The 20,315-nt window shown below is 41.3% G+C and overlaps 1 protein-coding gene across 1 annotated transcript; it reads right to left on the minus strand.

Moving 5' to 3' along the window:
* Positions 1-368: 368 nt before the first annotated feature.
* On the minus strand, positions 369-20,294 carry EMC3 (ER membrane protein complex subunit 3). The gene is made up of 8 exons (XM_002758616.7): positions 19,962-20,294; positions 12,513-12,570; positions 12,083-12,176; positions 9,975-10,079; positions 9,221-9,302; positions 7,517-7,596; positions 6,650-6,732; positions 369-1,573 (listed from the first exon to the last, which is right to left on the minus strand). The coding sequence occupies exons 1-8, from the start codon at positions 20,114-20,116 to the stop codon at positions 1,445-1,447; spliced, it is 786 nt and encodes a 261-aa protein (XP_002758662.1). The 5' UTR covers positions 20,117-20,294; the 3' UTR covers positions 369-1,444.
* Between the last annotated feature and the right edge of the window lie 21 nt (positions 20,295-20,315).

Here is a 20,315-nt window from a genome sequence, read left to right on the forward strand (position 1 = left end):
GTCTGTGTCTGTGCCCATGTATGTTACTCTAGAGGGCAGGGTCAGAGATTCCAGATTCTCAGATTCTGTGACCTCAAAAAAAGGTCTCTTTTGGCTAGGCACAGTGGCTCATGCCTATAATCCCAGCACTTTGGGGGCTGAGGCAGGAGGATGGCTTGAGCTCACAAGTTCAAAACCAGTCTGGGCAACATAGCTAGGTACTGTCTCGAAAAAAATAATAAAACATTTTAAAAAGCTCTCTCTTATGTGTCTCTCTCTTGTGAGATGAGGATAAGGTTCACATCTCTGTCATCTTACACTCTCCGGCACTGGTCCAAGATAGTCAAAACTGCTGGCAGAAGGCTGTTAGTGACTTACAGAGGCAACACTTTCACAGGCAGAAAAAACAGGATGGTTTAATTTGTGGAGTCAAGGGTTGTTTGTTCTTAATTACTGCACTCAACATGCAAATTATATTCACCTCAGTACAGAAATGGCACCCTGTCACTTCCCTGGGATCTTTAATCCAGACAGAATTATTCTTGGGCACCCTTCTCTATGTTTCTACCAACAACTACTGTCTCTCCCTTCTTACAGCAATATGTAAATTCTATTTTGTTCCGAGCAACTTGGAAATGAGGTCGTTCATCCAAAGGAGTAGCCATTTCCAGTATAGCACCACTGATCTGTCAATGGATTTGATAGATTTGATATACTGACATCCAGATCAAGATTTTCCATTATTTATAACCTGTCTCTGATGATCCCAAAGGCACTTTAGAATCTGGCAGTGCCTCAGGGTCCCTGATTTTCACTGGACAGAATTAAGGGATATAGAAGGTTTGCTGAATCTGTCCTGGCTCTGGGTATTCACTCTGAAAAGAGTTTATTTGAATACAGTTTTGACATATTTGCTCTCTATGTCTATGTAGGCTCAAAATGAACAATATAAGGAGATTCATTTTGTTCACCCATAGTTTCTAAACCTTTGGTAGTGGAAATGGTTGACTTGTGTAAAGAAAGTTAACAATACTAACAAAACTAATGGTAAAACAGAGGGTGTTTGGATCCCAAGAAAACAGGAGTTTCCTGTGGCTAGATGTCGGGCTGACTGCACATAATAATTAGTTATAATTAACGATGTTTCCTCCAAAGATTGGATTTCTGCTAAGATTTTATATATTATCAGTAGCTTGAGGTTTCCCCCTTTCTCTGCGTTTCATTACTAAAGTCACCAGAAGGAACATTTAAAACGTTTTTAAAATAACAAGTTGCCCACCATACTACTCCTATTTCCTCTAGTTTCAAACACAAAGGGGAACACAGCCCAGACAAGAACAAGCCTTGCTGCACCCCCGCCAGCTCCTGCATCCTCCTTTTTATTCTGAGAGGTGCCAACTCCAAACAAAGTTACAAGGTTAAGTCAAACTCCAAGTTCCTGACACAGCTAATCCCTGCTCAGTCTTCAAAAAATAGAAGTCTGTAATTCCTTTTTGAACATGCCTTCAAAGTGGAGGTCTTTGGCCATGAGCTCTTCTTCGACATCATCGAGTGCCCACTGGTGATCTGTCAGCTCCAAAGCTTCCCACTCTGTCTGTAATGGAAGAGAACACCCAGGCAGGGAAAGAGGGAATTGTTACTGAAACCTGTGGCTAACCTTTAGTGACCACTTACTATGGGCTAGAAGCTGGAGTGAGCTATCTGCATGTATAAGCTCATTCAATCTTACAAGGGAAATGCTATCCTCATCCTCTCCTCCCCTCTCAATGTATAGATCAGGAGACCAAGGCTAAGAGGTCAAATAATTTGTTCAAAGTCACTGGCACTAGGAACTAATGGAGCTGAGATTTAATTTTGGTCTGACTGCATAGTCCCTCCATCAGCTCACACTCACTAAGCAACTTTGTGCCCCACAGTACTCTTGAGGGATGTACAATAGACATATTAATGCTTTCTGAGTCTCAGCTCTTTCATCAAGCGACTTGTCATCTGGTTTAAATTGTGCATGCTCTGCTTTGACATAATGGCCTGGGAGATCTTCAGTAGGCCTAAGAACACTTCCTCTAACCTTATGTCCAGATCCACAAACTGCACTTCGTTACAGTTTGTGGAAGTCCAGTCATTTCTAATCATGGAAATAAAGACTTTGATGGTTTGAACTAAAACTATTTTGGCATATAATAATTTGCATGTAAACTAGTAATATGTTGAACAGAAATAAATTTGCAGAATTTTCTAAGAAATTACATTTCACAAATATTCTATTAATCTGACTACTTTGCCTTAAATTAGTGAGTGTCTAAAAAATGCTTTATAAGTCAGGTGCAGTGGCATGTATTTACAGTTGCAACTACTCTGGAGGCTGAGGCTAAGGATAGCTTGAGCCCAGGAGTTTCAGACTGGCCTGGACAACCTATCTTTAGACCAGACTAGAGATGGTAAGACATCATTTTTAGAAAAAAAAATTGTTTTAAAAAGCTTGTGAGGTGTGGTACCTCACGCCTGTAATCCTAGCACTTTGGCAGGCTGAGGCAGGAAGATCACCTGAGGAAGGGAGTTCAAGACCAGCCTGGGCAACATAGCAAGATCCCATCTCTACACAATTAAAAAAAAATTAATTGGGTGTGGTGGTGCACGCCTGTAGTACTGGCTCCTCGTGCACCAGTACTGAGGCTGAGGTGGGAGGAATACTTAAGTCCAGGAGTTCAAGGCTGCAATGAACTAGGATTGTACCACTGCACTCCAGCCTGGGGGACACAGTGAGACCCTCTCAAAATAAATAAATAAAGCTTATTTAACGTGAAATACAAATGTTAGCTCATGAGTGAGTTTTTGAGATATAATTTTCATGTCATAAAATTTACCCCTTCAATGTGTACAATTTAGTGATTTTTAGTATATTCATATGTGCAACCACCGCCACTATCTAATTCCAGAACACTTTATCATAACAAAAAGAAATCACAGACCAAATAGTAGACGGTTCCCATTATTCACCTTCCACAACCTCTGGCAACTACTACTTTATCTTTCGTGTCTTTTTTTCAGTTATTCTGGGTGTATCTGGCCTTTTGTTATGTTCTTTCACTTAGCATGTTTTCAAGGTTCTTCCCTGTTTAACATGATCCAGCACTCCACTCTTACTTATAGTTGAATAACACTCCACTGCATATATTCCACTGTACATACAACATACATTATATTCCAAAATATTCCACTGTTTATCCATTCATCAGATGATGGACATTTGGGTTATATCTACTTTTTGATTATTATGAATCATGCTCTGAGCATTCTCATGTAAGTTTCTGTGTGGACATATGTTCTCAGTTCTCTTGAGTATTTACCTAAGAGTGAAATTGCTGGGTCATATAGTAATTATGTTTTAAGTGTTTGAGGAATGGGGAAAAAACAGTTTTCCAAAGTGGCTGCACCATCATGAACTATAGGATTCCAATCTCTCCACATTCTTACCAACACTTATTATTGTCCATCTTTTTTTATTATAACCACCTGAGTGAGCATGAAGTGGCATCTCACAGTTTTTTAGTTGTTTATTTTATTTATTTTTTGAGACGGAGTTTCGCTCTTGTTACCCAGGCTGGAGTGCAATGGCGCGATCTCGGCTCACTGCAACCTCCGCCTCCTGGGTTCAGGCAATTCTCCTGCCTCAGCCTCCTGAGTAGCTGGGATTACAGGCACGCGCCACCATGCCCAGCTAATTTTTTGTATCTTTAGCAGAGACGGGGTTTCACCATGTTGACCAGGATGGTCTCGATATCTTGACCTCGTGATCCACCCGCCTCAGCCTCCCAAAGTGCTGGGATTACAGGCTTGAGCCACCGCGCCCGGCCTTAGTTGTTTATTTTTTTCAGACAGGGTCTCACTGTCACCCAGGGTAGAGTGCAGTGGCGCCATCTCTGCTCACTGCAACCTCTACCTCCTGGGTTCAAGTGATTCTCATGCCTCAGCCTCCCAAGTAGCTGGGATTACAGGCGTGCACAACCATGCCTAGCTAATTTTGTATTTTTAGTAGAGATGGCATTTCACCATGTTGGCCAGGCTGGTCTCAAACTTCTGATCTCAAATTATCTGCCTGTCTTGGCCTCCCAAAGTGCTGTGATTATAGCTGTAAGCCAGTGCACTCAGTCAAATTTTTATTTTTTATTGTGGTAAAATATATGTAACATAACATATGCTACTTTTAACCATTTTAGATATACAATTCAGTGGAATTAATGACATTCACAATATATACCCATGTCTACTATCATTTCCAAAGTTTTATGTCCCCTTAAACAGAAAATGCACACAGTAAGAAATAACTCCCCACTGCCCCCCAGCCCTTCCTCGGTAACCTCTAACCTACTTGTCTCTGTGAATTTTTCTATTCCAAATATTTTATATAAGTAATATCATGCAATATTCGGGATTTGGGTCTTTGGCCAATTTAATTTCTTTTTTCTTTTTAAGACAGGGTCTCACTCTGTTACCCAAGCTGGAGTGCAGTGGCACAATCATAGCTCACTGAAGCCTCGAACTCCTCAGCTCAAGTGGTCCTCCCATCTACAAGCATACACCACCGCATTCGGTGAATTTGAACCTGATTTCTTTTGTTTTCTTCAGCACTACACATGCCTGTTGAACCATTTGGACTTAATTTGTATACATGGTGTAAAATAGGTGCCCAGCTTCATTCTTTTGCATGTAGATATCCTTTTCCCAGCACTATTTGCTGAATAGAGACTACTCTTACCCCACTGAATAATGTTGATACCCTCTTTGAAAATCAATTGTTCATAAATGGATGGATTTATTTCTGAACTCTCCACTTTATTCCATTCATCTATATCTCTCCTTATGCCAGTTTTTATTACTGTGCAGTTTTGATTACTATTACAAAGCTATAGGTTTTAAAGCCAAGACATGTAAGTTCTCCAATTTTTCCAACATTTTTGCCTATTTTGATTCCCTTGAATTTCCATATGAACTTCAGGAGCAGACTAAATTTCTGCAAGAAAAGGCAGGTAAGATTTTCATAGGGATTGTGTTCAATCTGTGGATAAAATTTGGAGAGTATTGCCATCTTAATCATAGTAAGTCTTCCAATCTATGAACATGGATGTCTTTCCATTTATTTAATTCTTTAATTTCTTTCAGCAATCTTTCGGTTAAAATCTAACAAAAGGCATTTCTTTTGTGAAATTTGTTTCTAAGTATTTTATTTCTTTTGATACTATTATAAATAAAATGGTTTTACTTTCATTTCCAAGTCTTCATTACCAGTGTATAGAAACACAATTGATTTCTGTACGTTAAACTTATTTATTAGCTCTGTTAGTTTTCTTGTGGATTATTTAGGATGATCTACATACAAGACCATGTCATTTGCAAACAAAGATAGGTTTACTTCCTTTCTAATCTGAATGACTTTTTCTTTTTCTTGCTTAACTGCCCTGGCTAGTACATCCTGGACAATGTTGAATAGAAGTGGCAAGAAAAGACATCCTTATCTTGTTCTTGATCTTAGACAAGAAACTTTCAGTCTTTCACCATTGAGTGGGTCTGTCATAGATGCCCTTTATCAGGCTGAGGAACTTCTCTTCTTTATTTTTTTTTTAGATGGAGTCCAGGCTGGAGTGCAGTGGCACAATCTCGGCTCACTGCAGCCTCCTCCTCCCAGGTTCCAGTGATTATCCTACCTCAGCCTCCTGGGCAGCTGGGATTATAGGCACGAGCCACCCTGCCTGGCTCATTTTTGTAGTTTTCTTTTTTTTGAAACGGAGTTCACTCTTGTTGCCCAGGCTGGAGTGCAATGTTGCAATCTCGGCTCACTGCAACCTCCACCTCCCGGGTTCAAGTAATTCTCCTGCCTCAGCCTCCTGAGTAACTGGGATTACAGGCGCCCACCACCACGCCTGGCTAATTTTTAAAATATTTTTAGTAGAGACAGGGTTTCACCATATTGGCCAGGCTGGTCTCAAACTCCTGACCTCAGTTGATCCACCCACCCACCTCAGCCTCTCAAAGTGCTGTGATTACAGGCGCAAGCCATCAGGCCTGACCTATTTTTGTATTTTTAATTGAGACAGGGTTTCACCATGTTGGCCAGGCTGGTCTCAAACTCCTGACCTCAGGTGATCCACCCATCTTGGCCTCCCAAAATAAGGGAATTACAGGCATGAGTCACTGAGCCTGGCCAGAACTTCCCTTCTATTTCTAGTTTTTATCATGAAGCAAAGTGAGATTTTGTTCTACAAAAATCATACTGGATGTTGCAAATTCTAGAACCTTTTTGTGAAAAGGCTCTTAGTATTTATTTTTTTAATGCAATTTATATCTGATGTCTGTGGGGTTCAAAAAAGGTTCAAAATATTCTAAATGTTTACCTGGCACCTCTGACTGGATTATTTTACAGCATCATTGATAGTGTGGATTCAATTTCGGTGAGCATTTACAAACCAGTAAAAGTACCAGGAATCTCCAATTTACTTAATAGATGATTCTGTCTCAGGAAAAAGAGATGTGTAAAGTATCTTTTTCCTAAGTTTAAATTAAAACAATGGAACCACATAATACTCCCTGCAAGGAACCTGTTTTTAAAATAACTCTTGGTAACACCTTTCTGAGCATCACTTGGCTTTGGAAGGCAAACGGAATATATATATACCTTGAAAGCTTTGTTTGTGTCTGCAGGCATAGCCATGGCTGCTCCCGTCATCTGCTCCTGCATCATTCGTGATTGGTCAGCGGCTGCAGCATAAGACACACCTACATGAGTGCCAGGACTCAGCAAGCACCCCAGCACCCAAGGGGAAGAATGGGTTTCACAGAGGTTACAGAACTGGATGACAGCCTCACTGACTGGCTCTGTCACCCATCGGCTATGTGACTCTGGGAAAGTCACTTTGTGTCTCCTGAAAAATGGGGACGGTAACAGCAGAAGAGAGATCACTAAAGGAAGCTCTAAACTTTATTTCAAATTTCAACAATAACAACCACCTGTTATTGAGCAACTACTGTATGTCAAGTACCTCACTAAGTGCTTTGCATGTTCTACCTCATCCACTCCTAACAACCCTGCAGGTTAACTAATAAAGTCCTTATTTACAGACAAGCAAATAGAGAATTCAAAGTTAAGTAACTTGTTAAGCAACTTGTCTGAGGTCCCAGCCAGTAAATAAGAGAGCCGGGATTAGTACTGGCAAGGGCTCTAGTCAATGAACTGACTGATCAAACCAGGCCTTTTTTAAGGTTTAGGTTCACGGGCTTACACTGCTGGTGCTGGATCCCTCATATGATGGCATCATACTCTGGGGAATCAAATACTGTCCCAATCATTGCCAGAGAAAATTGAGATCTTCAGCTTGACCCCTGGAATTTTTAAGACTCTTTCAGAATACCTCAGAAACTGAAGGAAGGAGGCATTTTATTTGACTATGCTAACAAACAGCATAACCTACAAAATTTTTCTGCCTCTAACATGAAGGATTCATCTATGCAAGTATTTGCTTAGTAAACCTGACATGCTTCTTACCATTATCTTGGCCCAGAATCAGAGAGTAAATGCTCCGAAGACCAAATACATTGAGGAAGTACCAGGATGCAGAACTCACCCTGGCAAAGCAAAAGCAAAATGGTGTGGTTAGTTATATCAGAAAATAATTCAGTTCCCTCTTCCCTACCACCCAAAGTTGTTCAGTGTTTGTAAAGAAGTCACCTTGGATGGGCTATATTCACCCAAAGCACAACCACAGTAGAAATACAAGTTGTTATAGCAGTCTCACCAATACAGAACTATATTTTTAAAAATCCAGACAGGACTCCCATTCTGAATGCCATTCCCTAGAGGAAATCACAAAGTGTTGGTGTGTTCACCAACTTTTTTAGATGGAGTCCCGCTCTGTCACCCAGGCTGGAGTGCAGAAGCATAATCTCAGCTCACTGCAACATCTGCCATCAGGTTCAAGAGATTCTCCTGTCTTAGCTCCCCGAGTAGCTGGGATGACAGGCACACACCACCATGCATGGCTAATTTTTGTATTTTTAGTAGAGATGGCGTCTCACCATGTTGGCCAGGCTGGTCTCGAACTCCTTACCTCAAGTTATCCGCCCACCTCGGCCTCCTAAAGTGTTGGGATTACAGGCGTGACCCACCAGGTGTGTTCCATACTTACAAGAAAGGATAAGAGGTCAATTTCAGAAAATACAGTACTGAGGACTATAGCTACTGGGAGCCATTCCAAGTTTTGAACTATATCACCGAGGCTTTCTTTAGCTTAGGTTTCCTACTCTACCTCCATAAAATAAATATGCTTGCATATAATAAAAACAAAAATGAGTATGGAAAATGATAAGATAAATGTCAATTCCTACATAGGCTTCATAGGTTGCTATGAGGTTAAAATATGGAAAGCACCAAGCACAATGACCAGAACTAATGAAAACTATTAACATTATCATCAGTAGTAATGTACTTTGAAAAAAATAATAATACAAACTTCCACTCCTATAAGCTCCAGGGTATTACTAAAAATGATTGGCCAGAATTCCTGGCTTAAACTTTTAACTTTCTGGGGGTTGATACACTGACCCCTGCATTCTTAAACCCCTAGCTATGACAGAAAAGAGGTGACATATTCTTTCCTTTTGCTAAATTCATGTAAAAGTTGCCATAAACCACCCATGGCATTTTGAGTGGAGTTTCAATGAAAAAAAGAAACTTTGGTCAGGTACGGTTGCTCATGTCTGTAATCCCAGCACTTTGGCAGGCCGAGGCAGCTGGATCACTTGAAGTCAGTAGTTCAAGACTTGCCTGGCCAACATGGTGAAATCCCATCTCCATGAAAAATACAAAAATTAGCTGGGTATGGTGGTCCACGCCTGTAATCCCAGGTACTCGGGAGGCTGAGACCGGAGAATTGCTTGAACCCAGGAGGTGGAGGTTGCAGTGATATCATGTCACTGAACTCCAGACTGGGCAACAGAGTAAGACTCTAGTATTGAAAAAAAAAAAAACCTTTAAAAACCGATTCCAATGAAGTATGCAGATTAGAAATCCTCATCTTTAAGGGACACTGGCTTTAGATTTTGGTTTGTGTGATTTTTGTTTTCGTTTTTTTGAGACACGATCTTGCTCTGTTGCCCAGGCTGGTCTCAAACTCCTGGGCTCAAGTGATCCTCCCGCCATGGCCTCCCAAAGTGTGGTTTGTGTTTTTATTAAACTAGAGAAAGTTCTTACCAGGATGCATCTAATGTGAGCAGTTCAATTCCTTGCTGTAACATAGGCTTAAAACGGAGGGTCAGTGGAAATGGGACCTTGGCTGCAGAGAAGAAAAAGTTCACAACCACTCTAAGTTGTTTTATTTTTAGAATAAGTGTGAATCTTTCCCTGAGGAGGTGAGAACTCTGTGCCACATAGCTTTTGGAAAACAATTTCCACAAGGAAATCTGTGGCCATTTCCGAAGAAAAGACAGTAAATGACACTCGGCTCTAGTTTCCCTGAATAATACCTGCTTCTAGCTTACTGAGGAAGCAGGAACTCAAACTGAGCTATGTCCTGAAATTTGGAAAAAAACCTGCACTGATCTATTAAACCCTAAGTGGAATATATATACATAGAACTATGTTACTAAGAAATCAAAGTGATTAAAAGCGACTTACAAACAAATAGAAAACTCACCGTAACACCTAGCACATGAAGTCAAACAAAATAGAAATAGGCTTCCCTTTACCCTGCTCACCTAGAATATCATATTAGTTTTGGAAGTAAGCTAGAAAGTCACTTGCTTGAATCTAATCTAGCTAAAAAGCACCCAAATTATGAACTTAGGATCATTTTTGGGCAAAAGCCATAAAAATAACCACATATTAAATTTTTTGTTCAAAGACTGTTACCAGTTTCCACAAGAAAACATAGGACCTGTGATATTAGTGTCTCAGTAGCACTTGAATTTCTCTGAGTAACATGAAGTCTACTGGGTCTGTAACTTACTTGTGACAAAGCCTGAGAATGTCATGTTGATCCAACCACCAATAAGAATCATAGGAAGGACATTTGTTACATTCCCTTTCATCATGTCTGTCAGCATAGTAGGATCTAAGACGAAAGCACAAACAAGAAACCACTGTTACCTCTGTTTCAGGGACTTTCTGTTGATTATCTATAAATTTTTAATGTACTTGATAATTAAGTTTATTGTTTAAAAACAATTCAAATGACATAAAAACATATGATGTACAGTTCTTCTAAGCCCACTCTCTGAACACTTATCTGTTATATGTCCTTCCATCTTTCTCTCTATACATACACACTATAAATTTTATGTATATCTACACACATACAAAAGAGATACTATGTTTATTACTATTAATGTATTTGTGGATGATATTTCCACAGTGGTATAACAGCTCCCTCTCAATATTTTCTTTCTTTTTTGAGACGGTCTCACTCCATCGCCCAGGCTGGAGTGCAGTGGCACAATCTCAGCTCACTGCAACCTCTGCCTCCCAGGTTCAAGTGATTCTCAGGCCTCAGCCTCCTAAGCTAGGCTTATAGGCACACGCCACCATGCCCAGCTAATTTTTGTATTTTTAGTAGAGACAGGGTTTCACCATCTTAGCCAGGCTGGTCTCGAACTCCTGACCTCATAATCCACCTGTTTCAGCCTCCCAAAGCGCTGTGATTACAGGCATGAGCCACCTAGCCGTTTCCATTGTTTTTGCCAATAAATGATAAACGATGCTGCAGAAAACCATCTTGCACATACATCTGCATGTTTATGTGTTTCTGTAAGAGAACTTCTTAGAATTTCTAGGTCTAAGGATTTGCACATTTAAAATTGATAGATATTCTCAGACTGTCAGCAAGGCTCCACCTCTTGCCACTCCTGCCAATGGTGAGTGGGCCTAACTTCCGTGACCTTGACAACAGTGGATCCTGTCCATCCTTTCAATATTTTGACAGCTTAATGGGCTAAAAAAAAAGAGTATCTTGTTTTAATTGATATTCCATGGATTATTAGTGACATCAAGTAACTTTTCATATATTTAATGGTCTTTTGTTTCTTGTAAATTTTCTTAAAAAAACTTGTTTAAAATATTAACTCCATAAAACCTAGTCACTCTTTAAAAAAATTAATTACAGTATATTCTGTATAGGTTTAAAATAGCTGGTCATCTCACTTAAAGAAATGAGTAGTATTAAAATGAGAGGAGAGTCAACAAAGAACAACAAATTACTTTGTTTTACTTTTTTTCTTTTTTTTGAGATGGAGTTTCGCTCTTGTTATTCAGGCTGGAGTGCAATGGCGCGATCTCGGCTCACCGCAACCTCCGCCTCCTGGGTTCAGGCAATTCTCCTGCCTCAGCTTCCTGAGTAGCTGGGATTACAGGCATGTGCCACCATGACCAGCTAATTTTTTGTATTTTTAGTAGAGACGGGGTTTCACCATGTTGACCAGGATGGTCTCGATCTCTTGACCTCATGATCCACCCGCCTCGGCCTCCCAAAGTGCTGGGATTACAGGCATGAGCCACTACGCCCGGCTGTTTTACTTTTAACATGCTGTATTTTTCACATGACTGGGATCAGTGAAGTAGGAAATGTTAGAGCCACCACTGTAAGGTAGACCAAATGATCACATCTAACAACAAAATGGCAGGTCTGGGAAGCAGAACACTCTTCCTCATTCAGGCAGAAGCTGGGCAGCCACCTGTCTGCAAGGGGATCCAGGCAATGGGTGAGAGCCACGCTAGAATGCTTTTCCAACTGTGCTCCCCAGAACCCTGGGTCCTGAGAACAGCAATGAGGAGAGACGCAGGGACAATGGCTCTGGCCCTCCCAACTCCATCAGCTGAGAATTACTTTTTAAAAAAAATCCACTTTATACACTGGGATTCTCAAAAAATCTAACTGAAAAAGAGAATTCCATTTCTATAGATCCCCCTACATTAGATGATTTCTAAGATCTAAGATTACTATCTTCTGCAATTTAACATTTAAATAAAATGACACCCTCCATGCCCTCTCCCCGTCACCCCACCCCACTCAATGACCCATGTTTAAAAATCTTCCTTAAAGATGAGTGAAGGCAAACATACCAGTCATAGGAGAAGGTGGCACTACCTTCCTTTTCGTTTTTTTGAAAAATCCATCCTCTGGGTTGTTGAAATAATATTTTCGTGTCAAGAAAGACTAGTAGGAAAAAAAAGCATTTTAAGTCTAAGAACTATGACACAGCAAACTGTCAAATTATTCCCCAAGGGCTTAGTCAGAAGGTCTTTAGGATATGCTGTTCCGCTCAGAGCTGTCAGCCTACGTCGCAGGCGACCTGACACTTTAGCTGACTCACATTTAAAAACAATTTCCTAAGAAGGGTGAGTTCATCATGACAACAAACACTACCAGGCCACAGCTTAATTACTAAGTTGCCAACTTTCAGCTTGCCCCAAAGAGCCCCTTATAAAACATTCAGATACCTACTGCCCAACAGTGAATCGTGGAGCTTTTTAATAAAAGACAAATGAGTACCTGTTTGGGAATGTATTTTCCATTTTCCCTGAGGACTCTGCTTCGAATTAGGACTTGACTGAAAAATACAACCAACACAATGAGATTTTTTAAAGTGAAACACTAGAAGAAAATGGGAGAATAAAGTAGAAGACCTATTTAAACACAAGAGAGGGCCTATTTGGCAACTGCTGTGTGGAAACTTTCCAAAATACAAGTATCTTTAAAACCAATGTAAACATATTTAACCTAAAAATTAGGTTTTCAGAAAAGTATTTTTCAGAAGTGACTATGTCTCTGAACAAATAAATATTTCAGAGGAAGGTACATTTGGGACATTATATTCAGCTTTTTCTTATTTCATAATAAGCTAGGAAGACACTTTCTCTGAGTGAAAAGAATAGCAGTTGGACACTGCTCAGAAGATCTGGGATCAGAAGAAAGGGAAAAGAGCAAGGATAAAAGAATGAATTTCTTACTACCTACATAGAAATGAGAACAGGCCTTGAGAGGGTTGCTATCTGATGGACAAATAGAAATTCTACCCAGGATTCAGACTATTAGAAAGCTCTCAGTAAACATTAACTGAATAAACAAATGAAATTACTAGGTGATCTTAAATCAACTATTAGAGCCATAGTTCATCATTAAATACCATGTTAGGCTGGGTGCAGTGGCTCATGCCTGTAATATCAGCACTTTGGAAAGCGAAGGCAGGTGGATCACTTAAGCCCAGTAGTCTGAGACCAGCCTGGGCAACACAGCAGGACCCTGTCTCTCCAAAAAAAAAAACAAATTTTAGTCAGGCTGATGGCACATGCCTGTAGTCACAGCTACTCAGGAGACTGAGGTAGAAGGATCACCTGAGCCTGGGAAGCAGAGGTTACAATAAGCTGAGGTTTTGCCACTGCATGCCAGCCTGGGCAACAGTTGAGACCCTATCTCAGAAAAAAAAAAAATAGTGTTATGGGACAAATGGGTGTTGCTAAGATACAAATAAAACAGAGATCAAAATATTAATTTTTCTACGTTCTCAGGTTCATTAGAGGAGGAAAGAAGGAAAAGGCCCTTAAATTAATGGAAATTCTTCTTGAAATATGAAAAAAAATTATGGACAGAAATGAACATATAAAAACTGTGCTAGGCTTTCTCTCTGTACTCAATACAAATCACTTGTTCTAAGTAGTCAGTACCCCGGGGTCTCCCTTGTCACCCTATACATATTCTAGCTTCTCCACATGCTGGGAGTGTTCCAGTGCGCTTTCCCTTACAAGTTCTACTCCATCATGCCTTAACACCTTCTTCAAGCCTCAGCATTTCCACAAAGCTTTTCCCAATGCCTGGAGCACTCATGGAATTCTCTCTGCTTCCTCCTCCTGAGCTCATTATGCTACACAGTTCTCCACTTTATCTACAGGGCTACAGAGGTAACATGTAATATGTTCTCCCTGGGTGCTAGTCTAAAGATATTCAAAGTGTGGTCAATGTATCAATGCTGGTCTGTGATAAGCACAGACATTGGGAATAAGGATTTAGAGACTTTTATAATAATTTGACATTGTCACAACATCCAAATACATGATCAAAATATTTTACAAAAGTATTAGCCTACAATAGATTAGAAATTAAAAAAACCAAAAAACCCAAAACTGGTCCTTCACCATTGACAGTTGTAAGAAGCACTGGGTCTAGAGCAATGGGTAAAAACTTAAGCTCTGGAGTTGAACAGATGTGTTCAATCCATCTCTGCCACTTATCAGCCATGTGATCTTGGGCAAGTCACTTAAATTCCCTAAGCCTCTATTCATATTCTATACAAGAATAAATTTATTCTTTCATTGAGCAAATGTTTCTTGAACTTCAAAGCACCAGGTGACATGAAGAACAGTGATCAAAATACAAATCTCTTACAGAGGTTAAAGTCTAGTGAGGGAGAAAGACATTAATGAAATAACCATAGGAATAAATGTGAAATTCAATTATCATGTCATAGGAAGAGAGATGAATGGTATTGCAGGAGTGCATAATGGGGAGGTGATGGAGTCTGGGAAGTCAAGGTCTGAGAGACAGGTTTGCTAAGGAGGTAGGATTAAGCTGGACTCTTCAGGATGAGTGAGGATTACCTTGGCAAAGTGCTGGTGTAAACAAAATGGACAAAAGCCTCATAAAAGTAAACACTCTGCCTCTGAGGACCTAAGGAAACACCATATGGTGGAGAACTACAGAAAATGTGGTGAAAAGAAGACTTAAGAGGTGTGCAAGGCCAGACTACACAAAATCATGTGGATCCACTGTATTTTTTTGAGATAGAGTCTCACTCTGTTGCCCAGGCTGGAGTGCAGTGGCACAAACCCAGCTTGCTGCAACCTCCGCCTCCTGAGTTCAAGAGATTCTCCTGCCTCTGCCTCCTGAGTAGTTGGGACTACAGGCATGCACCATCATGCCCAGCTAATTTTTATATTTTTAGTAGAGATGGGGTTTCACCATGTTGGCCAGGCTGGTCTTGAATTCCTGACCTCAGATGATCTGTCTGTGTTAGCCTCCCAAAAGTGCTGGGATTATAGCTGTGAGCAACCACGCCCAGTTGGGTCCCACTGTATTTTTTTTTTTTTTTTTTTTTGAGACAGTGTCTCACTCTGTCACTTGGGCTGGAGTGCAGTGGAGCAATCTCAGCTCACTGCAACCTCCGCCTCCCAGATTCAGGCAATTCTCCTGCCTCAGTCTCCCGAGTAGCTAGGACTACAGGTGCATGCCACCATGCCTGGCTAATTGCTTGTATTTTTAGTAGAGATGGGGTTTCACCATGTTAGCCAGGATGGTCTCTATCTCCTAACCTGGTGATCTGCCTGCCTTGGCCTCCCAAAGTGCTGAAATTACAGGCGTGAGCCATTGCACCCAGCCCCTAATAGACATTTATATTATATTTAGAAAAATATTTTACACCGCTGGGCACAGTGGCTCATGCCTATAATCTCAGCATTTTGGAAGGCTAGGATGGAAGGATAACTTGAGCCCAGGAGTCTGAGACCAGCCTAGGCAACACAGGAGACCCCATCCTTGCAAAAAATTTAAACATTTGCTGGGCATGGTAACACATGCTTATAGTTTCATCTACTTGGGAGGCTGAGGTGAGAGGATCACTTGAGCCTGACATGGTGAGGTTGCAGTAAGCCATGACTGTGTCCCTGCATTCCAGCCAGTGTGACAGAGCAAGACTTGTCTCTTAAAAAAGAAAAAAAAAAAAGCTTACAACTAAAAAACACCTTTTTCTTGGATTTAGGCTGGTTCAGTGTGTACAGCATTTTACCCAAGTCAAATGATGACCTGATGAGGCCCAGCCACCATGTCAGAGCTGGCATAATCCAACTACCTCACTTTAGGGATGCAGCAATTATAACTAGAGACAATGAATGTTCTCTAGAGCAGTGGTTGGTTCTCCTTGGGGGGGGCACTGCCCTCTAGGGGGCCTGTGGAAATCTGTGGAAATTTTTGATTGTTAAAATGATGGAATTGAGGGGAAAAATCATGTAACTGTCAATTGTAAGATGTAAGAAATGAGTATCTCTCAGTCCTGGGGACAGTCACATAATACAAAGAATCTTCCCATGTCCCACATGACTTTTGAGTATCTCACCAAATTGTTTTGTTTTGTTTTGAGGAGTCTTGCTCTGTCAACCTGGCTGGAGTGCAGTGACACAATCTTGGCTCACCGTAACCTCCGCTTCCTGGGTTCAAGTGATTCTCCTGCCTCAGCTGCCCGAATAGCTGGGACTACAGGTGCGCGCCACCATGCCTGGCTAACTTTTGTATCTTTAGTAGAGACAGGCTTTTGTCATGTTGGCCAGGCTCATCTCGAACTCCTGACCTTAAGTGATCCGCCCACCCTGGCCTCCCAAAGTGCTGGGATTACAGGTGTGAGCCACCACACCTAGACCAACAAACTGTTATTATCTGAGCCTCAAACCTAATAATTCCATTGTGGGAAGAGGGCACAGGTCTTATATATATATATATATACTAAATTTGTAAGTATGCAAGTACTGAGTAAATAGAAGGAAAATTGCACTTTGTTTTGCTCAGAACTTTACCAAGAGTGGTACACCATCTAGGAAAATCACTTTGAGGCAGAACTGCCTTCTTTGAGTAGTTAACACATCTGTTATCTACTCAAAGATTATAAGATACAAGAACTTTTTTTGTTTGAGTTCTTGTAATCTTTGAGTAGTTAACACATCTGTTATCAGTCTACAGTGAGGCCTGTCCCAATCATGGTGATTTTATAGCTAGGTGCAGACAACCGCATTACACCTTCTAGGACAGCTGTTCACAAGCATTTATAAAACATGAATTATTTTATTACAAATTATTCTCCTTTTATTTCTTCTGATTGTTACAACTAGGGTGTTACATTCCTTTTTACTTATTTATTTACTTTTGAGACAGAATCTCACTCTGTTGCCCAGGCTGGAGTGCAGTGGTGCAATCGTGGCTCACTGAAACCTTCACCTCCTGGCTTCAAGTGATTCTCCTGCCTCAGTCTTCCAAGTAGCTGGGAATACAGATGCACACCACCACACCAGGTAATTTTTGTATTTTTAGTAGAGATGGGTTTTCACCGTGTTGGCCTGGCTGGTCTCAAACTCCTGACCTCAAGTGGTCTGCCCGCCTCAGCCTCCCAAAATGCTGGGATTACAGGCATGTGCCACTGGGCCTGGCCATTATATTCCTTCTTAAGAACACGTTTGTGGCCAGGCAAGATGGCTCACATCCTGTCTCTACTAAAATATAAAAATTAACCAAGCACGGTGGTATGTGCCTGTAATCTCAAGAGGCTGAGGCAGGAGAATTGCTTGAGTCCAAGAAGTGGAGGTTGCAGTGAGCCGAGATTGTGCCACTGCACTCTAGCCTGGGCAACAGAGTGAGAATCCGGTCTCAAAAAAAAAAAAAAGTTCTTGTATATAGACAACACTAAGTGTGAATTTCATTTTGAGGTTACAAAAGAAAGCTTTACATATTATATAATTCAGAACCATTGCTCTAATAGTGAACCAGGCACAGAAAATTTTGGCAGAGAATCTACGACAGCAGGAATCATGGTTGAAGAGGATTTAACTTGAGAGTGAGACTGACCTGAGTTCAAGTATAGGCACAATATTTCCCTACTTTGGTTACTTTGGGAAGGCTACTTAACTTTTCCAGGCTTCCTTTTCTTCAATTGTAAAAATGGGTTTAGGACTATCTACCTCAGTGCTAATGTAAGAACAAAATAAGAAAAATTTATAGGTGCCAATAAATGCTAAATGTCTGAGTTTCCCCCACTTTGCATTTTTCTACAGCCTTTCTTTCTGTGTTAAATTGACTTCTTAGAGTTTGCTCCAGGGTGGGGTGCTGGCTGTGGTCAGTTCTGAAACTAATGCCACAGAAAGGTAATGTGATTGCTGTGGTATAGTGGAAAAAGCCCCAGACCAAAAGACTTGGTGTAAAGTCCTGAATGTCACCATGTGTGACCATGGAACTTGCTAAAGCCTCAGTTTCTATAAAATTAGACAACAATATGCACCTCATAGAGTTAAATAAGTTAATGAATATAAGTGCTTAGCATAGTGCCTGATATAGAGTAAATGATTATCATTCTTCTTGGCATAATCGGGAAGAACTAACTGAAAATTTTACAGCAGTGCCTCCTAAACTTGAGTCATTCTCATGCCATGTTAGAATTTTTGCTAGCGTTGTACCATTACATATTTAATACCTTTTATGTATCAACTTTTTTCCTACCTATGTGTTCTTTACGTTTTTGTTTTTTTTTTTTTTTGAGACGGAGTTTCGCCCTTGTTACCCAGGCTGGAGTGCAATGGTGCAATCTCGGCTCACCGCAACCTCCGCCTCCTGGGTTCAGGCAATTCTCCTGCCTCAGCCTCCTAAGTAGCTGGGATTACAGGCATGTGCTAATTTAATTTTGTATTAAAGCCCAGCTAATTTTATATTTTTAGTAGAGATGGGGTTTCTCTATGTTGGTCAGATTGGTCTCAAATTCCCGACCTCAGGTGATCTGCTGGCCTTGGCCTCCCAAAGTGTTGGGATTACAGGTGTGAGTCGGCAGGTACCTACCTATATATTTTTAATTTAAAGGAATCTTTAAATTACCAGCAAATGGAAACCCAATATTACTTGTCACGAAAAAGAAAGTAACTTAAAATAAGTACAGTAGAAACAAAACAACATTATTACATTTTAACTACATACCGTTACCTGTGGAAAGTTCTTAGCCTGAGGCTTATTCTCTTTATTAAAATGAGAAATTATTAAGTGAGAGGGAGGTGCTAAAGATATAGTAGCACCTATCTGAGATTGTTTCTGAAAGTAATGAGAACAACTGACTGAAAACTATTTTCCTAAGACGACTGAAAACTGTTTTCCTAAGAGACAAGGTCTCACTATGTTGCCCTGGGTGGTCTCCAACAATCCTCCCGCCTCAGCATCCCAAGTAGCTGGGAGAAAACATTATTTTAATATGAAGGGGTACATGGCTAGATATCCACCTACAATCATCTCAAATTCCTGTCTCTGTATATAAATATTGCAATGAGGGGCTGGGCGTGGTGGCTCAGACCTGTACTCCCAGCACTTTGGGAGGCCAAGGCGGGTGGATCACCTTAGGTCAGGAGTTTGATACCAGCCTGGCCAACATTGTGAAACCCTGTCTCCACTAAAACTACAAAAATTAGCCAGGTGCAGTGGCCGCGCCTATAATCCCAGCTACTCGGGAGGCTGAGACAGAAGAATCGCTTGAACCTGGGAGGCGAGGCTGCAGTGAGCTCATCGAGCCACTGCACTCCAGCCGGAGCAACAAGAGCAAAACTCTGTCTCGAAAATATATAAATAAAAATAAATACTGCAATGAATTGTGTGAGGAACTTGCCTCCACTCTAGGAGGGGAAATGATAATTACAATTCCTTACCTCTCTAACGGCAGTTTTACAGTTTGCAAAGAGCTTAAGTACTTAGCATCTCGGCTGACCATTGCAACAGTAATTTGGTAGAACGCGGATTATCACATCGACCTGACACGATGTTACAAAGACTAAAAGCAGTAACGCACCTGGCACTCTTCCCAAAGAAAGGGTGGGATGAGATAGTTCATAGGTATACCTACCGAGGGTTGGCGACTAACTTAAAAGATTAACAGCACTGTTTTTTCCAACACTCCATACGTCCTAGATCCCGTGCTAAGAGTTTTACAAACATCATCAAATTTGATTCCCACCTGTTTATGAGGCAGGTACTGTTACCAGCCCCATCTCACAGGACAAAAGTGAAACACAGAGGTAACGGGTAAGGTCACCTTGCCAGTGGTAAGGTCACCATGCCAGTGGGGCGCGGCGTGAACCCAGGCAAATTGACACAACTGCACTTTCCTGCCCAAGGTCACGGCGGTGTGAGGTAGGCTGGAGAAGGGAGGGCGCTGACCTGTCAGACACTTGTTCCTGGGTGAGCTTCTTGTCGCTCTGCAGCAGGATGGACACGTAGTGGCGGATCATGCCTACGAAGAAAGTGATGATTACGATGGGTAGGACCACCCAGAGGCGGATGTTGGAGTCGAGCAACAGTTCTGGCCCTGCCATCTTCAATGAAAGCTGACTCCCAGCAGGGAATGGGCGAGCTTCTCTTCTCTGGGGCGCAGTTGCTTCTCTTTGACCTCGCCTCCGGGCCTTCGCAAGCCCCTTTGCCCGGCTAGCCCAGAACTCCGCTGCAGCGGTGAGCCCGCCGTACTGACTTCAGCTGTGATGCCCGGACTTCCACTTCCGGCGCAGAAGTTGACGT

This window comes from Callithrix jacchus, chromosome 15 (genome assembly GCF_049354715.1).
Source record: "Callithrix jacchus isolate 240 chromosome 15, calJac240_pri, whole genome shotgun sequence".
Lineage (NCBI taxonomy): Eukaryota > Metazoa > Chordata > Mammalia > Primates > Cebidae > Callithrix > Callithrix jacchus.

Coding starts and splice junctions, on each gene's coding strand:
- EMC3 (XM_002758616.7), bottom strand. CDS start 20,116: ATGGCAGGGCCAGAACTGTTGCTCGACTCCAACATCCGCCTCTGGGTG. Junction 10,080..12,082: donor GCCACCTTCTCCTATGACTG/GTATGTTTGCCT, acceptor CTTTCGTCTTAG/ATCCTACTATGCTGACAGAC. Junction 9,303..9,974: donor ATTCTCAGGCTTTGTCACAA/GTAAGTTACAGA, acceptor TCTTCTCTGCAG/CCAAGGTCCCATTTCCACTG.